Genomic DNA, 8,667 nt, shown 5'->3' on the forward strand with positions numbered 1-8,667 from the left:
CGACCCAGTCCGCCCAAAACGGCCGACTAAGGGTTGGTCCCGAAATAGGCCACTCACCATGCGATAGAATTGTGGCGCAAAATAGAGCAACTTACCTACGGTTCACGTTTGGCCCAGAGCCATCCGGGATCATCTGGAGCTCCAAACGGGCCCGCAACCCGTGAGTTGACTACTCCGGGAAACGCTCTGTCTACCCTCAGTGCGGTCAGTCATGGGATGCCTTCCCGCACTTGCATGTAGCCTAGTTGGCAGTGTGCCAACTCTATCTGAAGCCGTCCAGCCATCAGGCCACACATGGCCCCCATCTGGTGTCCAAACCAAAACCTACCGGATTACCGAGCTACTCAAATGCCTTCTCCTCATATGGGGGGCTTATAAGTAGAGTTAGCTGGTTTCTGTGTAGTTACACGAGAGTGGAGCATTGATATCTAATAAAAGGTCCTCATCCTTGCAAATTTAGGGGAATTCAAAGGACATAATTTCCACCAAAGCCGCCAAGTAGGCCCAATTGACTCTTACACTGACGGAAGCCGTTGCATGGCACATTTCTGGGACAGCAGACAGAGAACAACATGGAGGTTACTTCAGCCACTCTGAAGATCTCAGGGCTGGTGGACAGCCGGCCACTCCAGGTGGCACCAACTCAGGCAGTGGATATCATCTTGGGAGCACGATGGTGGCACCAATTTGAAGTTAGACTTCAGAACCAGGGCTTGGACCTACAAAATCCCAGGCCATGGGGGTAAATTCATTTCTTGGCGTAATGATTTCAGCAATTCAAAGGGCTCAAGAGATCCATCAAGGAGGTGAAGTATACGTGGTCTACGCCAACTAGACCAGTACCACCACCCCCAGCAGGAAGTATTACTACAGTAGGACCAGGATATTTTCCTCACCATGAGACTCCCTCTGTCCCTACCATTGTGCCTCTTTCTGGATCATCACCCCCTAGCAAGCATCCTTATCATCTCAGCCAAAAGATGGAGGAGCTTGAGATTCAGTTCCATCAGATCCGGATTCATGAGCCCGGTATACCAAAGTCAGCCACCTCCTTTCAACATGTATGGAGGCTTTGTTCATACCCCAGTTCTAATTTCAATAGAAGGGGATGTCACGAGCATCCATAACCCATGGCATGCTTGGCTGCCATGTCAGCAGAGATGCATCAACAGCCACATCAATGCGGCAAGTCAACAACCACATCAGCACCTGCAGCCATGTCAGCTCAGCCATGAAGCCATGCCACATCAGTAGCCAAGTGGAAATCTGCCATGTGGCAGTCGACGGACTGCAGCACCAGGTCGGGACAGGTCGCCAAGCCAGGGATATGGTAGATGCAGATCTAGCATGGTAAGACAGTTTCTAGGGCCCAAGGGGGCCTAAATGGTAGCCCCCTTGGCCTCATTTCTTATCCACTTTCAGGGCCATTCCAGGGTAGCAGTCTTCACTCAGTAGCAGGGTTCGAGGTGGGTCAAGCTAGGAATAGGGTGGCAGCAGATCAGCTCCCCTCCTAGGCTGCCTTCTACAGGCTTATCTATAGGTGCGGTTCCGTCCGGACAGCATTAGTAAGGGATCTGCATCAGAGCAGCCCTCAGATCATAGATCTGCAGTGATGGATCTTCCCCTCCATACATTATTTTCCCATCCTTTTGTAGTGAGGATTTAGTCCCTTAATACAGTACTTATTCTTTCAGTTAGTAGTCCTATTGAGTAGACATTTATTCAATTGTTCTTTCCTCTTCGGAGGCCCCTTATAATCCTTCCTCAGATATTCAAACTCACTCAGCTCCAATTGTGTTTGAGTGCATTATTCTCTCAGGTTAGTTAGCAGTTAGCAGGAGAGAGAGTGTCTCCCTACTACAAACAGCAAGGTTTCACTGGTGCACACACAAATGGGCTCAGCTAAGTCAAAAATGGAATGCCACAAGCAAACATGAGGAAGCAAATGAGCTGAAGAAGTGGAGGCAAAAGACTATCATGAATGTCCACAAGAATGGTAACGAAGCTACCAACTAAACGGACGAGGCATAGTGTTCGGGTGATGGAGCAAGACACAGGTGGGAGCGATGGCTCTTATACCAAATGTTGGGTCCAATGCGAGAGAGATGGAAGTATGCTCACACAAATGAGAGGAGCACAACTAGTTCATTCAAAAAGTATGAAGAGTACAAAGTATATTATATATAGGAAACCCGAACATGAACACGACTGGACTAACCTAGCTACAGTTAGATATTATTGTAATATTCCCATAGTACTAGTATAGCATAGACGTGAGCCACAATCAAGATGATACATTCATCGAATGCAAGCTTGAAACTAGCAAGGCGATATCAATTTCTAGTCACTGAATTTCAAAGTGGAGGAAGGTTAGTTACCAGGGAACAGCGTTCCAATATCCGGAACATCTGGAACATCTGGAACGTTGTTCCAGAAAACAAGCCGGCGGAACCAGAGTGGCCCCGGAACGTACCCTTTTTTTTTTTTGAAAGTTTCAAATGGATATTTTAGAGGTTATATAGAAATTTTAAAGCTGTAAAATGCTAGTTTCTTTCATTTTCTAACATAGTTTTATGTCATATGATGACATGGCGTTCCAGTTCCCGTTCCCCCGTTCCCTCTTCCCGGAACGTTCCTGTTCTGTCACCCACATTCCCGTTCCTTAACAATGCCTCAGAGAGGCTTTGATCACAATGGATTTACTAGTCATCAAATATGTTACTTTCTTAGCAAAGCTTGGGAGAACTTACATATCCATTGCATCAAATTCGCAATACATGGAAGAGCTTGACCTATCCTATGGTTCCTGAGGGTATCCACACATCGTTTTTTATTTTCTACTTAGACAACTAAAATTTTATGCAGTTTGTAACCTCACAATGCTTTAGACTATTTACTTACAAATTTCCTCATAATATATCGTGCTTGTAGACCTCACAAGATGCTAAAGGCCCAAGTTACATTTGCATACTTCAAAGCTTAAAGTCTAAGGCCATTTTAAATTTCAGATGGTGTCCAGAAGCTCTATAGTGCAGCTACCTCCCAAACAATTAAAAGCTTTTTGTTAGGTTCAGGCAACTAAGTCTTGGGCACGGGCACTCAATCAAAAGATTGAGCATTGTGATGGTGGAGTGATGCCTTTGTTTGGTTGTCTTTGAAAGTTAAAAGGTGGCAAAGGTAGGTGGAGTGAACAGGCCCGTTGTTAAATAGGTAAGTTGTAAATGATGGCAGTGTGTGGAGGACAAGCAAGGAGAAGGATAAGGAGGTGACAATGGAGCTTGGAGGAGAACATGCAAGGGAGGAAAGCTCAGAATCAACAGTGACAAGGGGATCAGTAACCTGCAATTCAAAAAATATAACAAATTGGAACTACTTGAAGGTTCCCCATGATCTCCCCATGATCAATAGGAATTACAATCCTCATTCGTATATACCTTTGTAAGACTAGAATATATCCCATGCTTACTAAAATACATCAATTAAACAAAAGGGAAAGATAACAAGAAACCAAGAAGGTGACTAAGCAAAAATAAACAAACATACCAAGAAACAAAAGAGAGCAAAAATCAGGAATAAAATCTCTCTCTCTCATGTATGAATGAAAGAAGGAAATACAATCCCCATCCTTAAGCCAGGTAAAAGAGGCTTTCCATTTGGGATTGGTTGAGACTTTCTTTGTGCTGAGCATCCCCATAAGGGAGAAAGGAGATCCTTGGTTTGTTTCCTAGAGCTCTCTCATCACATCGATGGTCACCTGGCTAGCTCAAAGGTTAGACATTGCTACGTTGTTCTGGATAGAGTTGTTGCCGCCTCAGTGAAAGATTGGTTCCTATTAGATCGCAGTCTTCTAGATCTCTTATTCACACTCCTATAATGGTTCAAAGCTGCAGGTTGATCTGTCAAAGAGCCATTCTTAAGGACTAAACATGGACTTACCTTACCTCCTTAAAAATAATGGCTCCCCTTTGTCGGCTTCCTTCTGTTCCAAGAGAGTCACGTTACTTATCACACTCAAGATTATAGTGGGTCTTTGGTTAAAGGAGGAGAAAACTTGATACACGGTTCCAAATTTATCCAAGCAATGGAGAAAACTTAACGTTATCTTTAAAAATCAGGATAAATAGTTGAATGCTGTTCGAACTTGTAGAGGTAAAAAAGGCAAATTCTCAGTGAGGTATAGAAGAGAGGACTTGAAGACTCCTTAGAGAGAAAGCTTGACAGTCTTGCAATATGCCATGATAGCTCCCTCCTCAACATAGTCTGGGATATATGTACTCGAGCTAATCTCCAACAAATATGAAGATGGAGGAATTTGATTTAAAAGCCTTTGAAGCAGTTATAAGGTTCACAGCATTTAGTCTCAAAACGATGGGGGTGGTATATTCATATGAGTATTCATAAAACTACAGGAAGAGTCCACCAAATGAGTAGTGCACTGTCAGTTGATGTAGCCACCACAAAAACGACCGTTCGCCATGTCCAGGAGAGGTGCAGCATAACAATCCTGCTTACTAGCTACATGAGTCCTGTTTACGGGAGAGCTTCGAGAAAGGTAATAGCTTTAAATTGGGAATGGTTCCTTGAAGATGCCTGGATGGTCTGGTAAACTACCAAGTCGGGGCGGTCATCGCATGTAGTACTAGTTGTGCTCAACCTTGCGCATTCCGTTGCATCTGTTAACTGATTGGTTAGGTAACTACAAGCGCAGAAGTTCTAGTTCCGTTACACTTAAAAAGGTTTTTTGGGTATTGAACATCTCTTACGTAATATGACCGTTCCTCCCTGCTGTCTCTTCTATGTTCAAACATATCATGCTACTTGCAATAAACTAAAGGCAAAATCCCTACAGACTCTAAATTAAAACTTTTCTGGGATTCGAGAGGTAAAAGTTGATATACCAACCCGCCAAGACCCATGGCGATGGCACCAGCTGCCACCTCCGCTAGGCCTGCGGTAACGATTATGGAGGAGGAAGCATTGGCGCCCGAGAGGCCTGCCGCAAGAGCGAAAGGGACTGTGAGGCCGTCGGACATGCCGATGATGGTGTCACGAACGAGGTCACCGGAGGTGAAGTGATGTTCAGTGTGGGAGACAGGGGGAGCCATTACTAGACTAGAGACGCCCGAGATGGTAATGGGTCTCTCTCTCTCTCTCTCTCTCTCGATGGCTAGCTGTTCTCTTGTTGTCTCTCCACTCCGTCTCATGCAACCTTTTCTCTCTCTCTCGCTCTCGCTCTGGGGGTTAGCTGTTTTCTCAGACTCTTGTCTCTTCGTCGCTCTTCCAACTTCTCTCTCGCTCGCTCTTGCGCTCGGGGTTAGCTATTTTCTCAGACTCTTGTCTCTTCCTCGCTCTTCCAACCTCTGTGTGTGTGTGTGTGTCGCTCTCTCCTTAGCTGGCGCGCTCTTTTAACTAGCTCGATGGCTCTGCGGGTTTTTGTTGGACATGAGAGCACGAGTTGGAAAGAGAAAAGGTTGCATGAGCATGTGGTCGACGCACGTAAGCGTCTTATTACGTGGAGCAAACCTCAGCAAAGCCCTAATTTCGCCTCACTTTCTAATTTTTGGGGACGGCCTTTTTCTTACTTAAAGTTTTGGGCCTCCCATCAAAGGTCCCCCGTTAAAATGTGCAATTGGCTACTAGTCTGTCCCCCATTGGAAATTCGCATTAGTGTGTGTGTATACTAGTACTTAACTTGCACGGCGGCTCCGAGATGTAGATGACATTTGTATGTAAAATACATGACTTTATTATTAAAGAACATAATTTATTTATTTTTTAAAATACAAAGAAATAGTTTGAATAATATCTATTTTGCTATCGAGATAGTTTGAAAAGAAGCCTGTACAATGTTTTGTTCTTGTTTGGAATGGTAAATGCCTCAATTCAATAAATTCACAATATGAAAACATGTATTTGTAAAATGTTTAATTTGATATATTGATATGCAATATTAACAACTGTAAATGAGAAGAAGTGAGTGGATTATCAGATTAGATATTTTCAAAAGCAAGGAAATTTTACCCATATTTATAGGCAGATCAAGTGATGACCATAAAGGTGGTGCTGTAAACAATGAAGGTATATAAATAAGAATAAAGAAATCTAAAAATATTCATGAAAAAGTTATATACTTGAAAAAGTAGTGGTAAATGGAAGTTGAGTCTGTGTGACAATGAAATTTATTCTTGGAATAAAAACCGGCACTCCTTACTAGTGATAATTTCTACTTCTATTACTTTTTAATGGAATTGCTTGCATATCAAACTTCACAACAAGACAAAGCAACTATAGACGCGTCTGATAGACGCACAGAATAGCAAGCGCGTCTATAGGCGCAGATAGAATTAATGAAAATACAAACGCGTCTATTAGTGTATCTACACTGTCTTTTAGATGTGTATTTAGACGTGTTTTATAAACGCACAGTAGAGAATACAGAGAGTAAAATTTTGATGCAGGCTGATAAATGTGCATCATTGCTTTCCAACATTGTCCATGATTACCAAAGCACATAATTTTAATAAAAATATCAATGCTTTTTGGCAAATCCACATATACAAAAATTAAGTGAGGTGAGGAGAATGAGATTATATATAAAATAGTTTTGCCAATATATTGATGATGGGCTACGGTTTGATCTCATTCTCAATGAGATCAACCCTTGCCAAACTATCTACTTCAAAATCCACTGACCAATGTTGAGACCTATAAATTATACATTCAGCCCACTACTACTTGTGCTACTGTGCTCATCGAAATCAACATCACCAATGGTAGGCTCGTCCTTATGGGTAATGGCTTAAATATCTGTATCTCTTATCTCATGATCAAGGCTCCTCTCTTATATCACGATCATCATCACCTTCATGGTCATGATTATCTTTCAAGTAAATGTACTATACATCACTTTGAAATGTGACGTAATAGGTATGACATGCCACCACCTATTATTATCCACCATTGGTTGATAGACAATCTAATTCAAACACAAATACAATCATGTTATTTTCCTTGCATCGAAGGTATCAAATATTAAAAAGTGAGTATTTTTATATATGTATACAGTACCTGTTCACATGGTTGCGGTAGTACTAGTGTGTCGTTGCTTTGTCAAAACTTTGTGGATTCGATAGTTACAAAGCCACTTGCATGGCGTTTGATTGTTGCATTAGGGTCTCTTTCCACCACGTCCTTAAACTACTTAACATCCAAAATATACACAAAGAAGCGTTGAAAGTCAAGCTTAATAATATCTTAGATTATGCCACAATAATCATCCATGGCTCCATTGGCTCCCTCAAAGCTAGCAGTGATGCCACAATCTTGTGTGTTTCTCTTATCAATCCGTTGTGTCCAAAAATGCTTGCCCTCACACCATATAGCATTGAACATAGTACACTACACCAAGACAAAATCAATTGATAAGAAATCTAAATTGTTGAAAGCTTCTAACTTATGCATAATATTCTATATATCAACCTTTTGCATGCATCCTCTAGTATACTCCCATTCTTCTATTGTGATATGCATCCCCTCGTCTCTCTCTGCTCTCTTCATTTCGTCAAGTAGCCAATCCACATGAATATCCTTTGGAAGTGCTCTTAGATGCTAAGGGTATGGCACACGAGATCCATGGTGTGTTCGAAAGAGGGCTCTTTCTCCTTGTCTTCTTGCCTTTGCATCCTCGTATCTTGTCACCCATCTTTTCATCACATCACTATTAAGCATGCAATAAAGGTTGATATTATTAAGCAACTCAGTGTCCATTACTTTGCTCCATCCTTTCCCTTGAGGCACAACAGAGGTCATCCTTAGGTCTTCATCATCTCTCCATAGTCGTGGGAGAGAGCTATCCACATCAACAAGAAACTCAGAATATATACAAGTGATTCTTGTATCAACCAACCCTCGGCCATGCTACCTTCGGGCCTTGCATTTTGCCTCACGAAATCCTTCAAGATCTTCATTAAGCGCTCGAGGAAGAACAACCGTCGTGCATGTATAGTGCTGTATATAGCAATCTCATCCACAAAATGCACGATGAGATGTAGTTGGCTTGTGAGAATAGAATGTGGAAAGGTCTTCTCCACTAAACAAACCACCCCCACTGACATAACTCAAGCATCCTCGCATCCTCAAGCATGGTGGGATCTATTTTCTTTGAGCTCACATACCTAGAAAGAAAAAAGTGCACCATATTAGCAATATAAAAACCTTGTGTGGAGCATTGATACGCTTCACATTTTGTATAGTGTAAAGTACCTCACAAGCTTGCCCATCTTGTAAATACAATCCTTCACGTCCTTCGATATACTACGAGAAATGCTAGTAGGTAGTATGAACTGAACACATGAGCGATGGTTGATTAGTTACTTCTACACTCACAAATCTGGAAGGAAAAAGAGATTATGCTAAGTCATACTTACTTGGGGCATCTTGTGCCAATCATGAGATTCAATCCATATAATTGCTCTACACCTCTTTTCTTGCTCTTTGTGAAAGCCCCCTTCAAACACCTCATGCATCCAGTGGGAGTACAAATTGTAGTGATAGCTTGCTTCACCGCCACCATCTCTAGCTTTGGTAACTTCCATGGGGCACGGGGTAAAAAGACACGCCCATTTGGCCTCTCTTGTGGCCAAGATTCACGCATCCTTCCTGTGGTGC

The 8,667-nt window shown here is 42.4% G+C and overlaps 1 protein-coding gene across 1 annotated transcript in view; it reads right to left on the reverse strand.

The window, feature by feature from the left end:
* LOC147896091 (vacuolar iron transporter 2-like) overlaps positions 1 to 5,430 on the reverse strand; it is a 45,712-nt gene extending 40,282 nt beyond the window's left edge. Inside the window, exon 1 of the mRNA XM_087382937.1 lies at positions 4,903 to 5,430. Within this exon, the coding sequence (XP_087239063.1) occupies positions 4,903 to 5,204 (302 nt within the window). The 5' untranslated portion in view covers positions 5,205 to 5,430. The remainder of the gene's footprint in view (positions 1 to 4,902) is intronic.
* Between the last annotated feature and the right edge of the window lie 3,237 nt (positions 5,431 to 8,667).

Source organism: Dipteris shenzhenensis, chromosome 12 (genome assembly GCF_047967505.1).
Source record: "Dipteris shenzhenensis isolate YYH24624 ecotype China chromosome 12, Dip_SZ_1.0, whole genome shotgun sequence".
NCBI lineage: Eukaryota > Viridiplantae > Streptophyta > Polypodiopsida > Gleicheniales > Dipteridaceae > Dipteris > Dipteris shenzhenensis.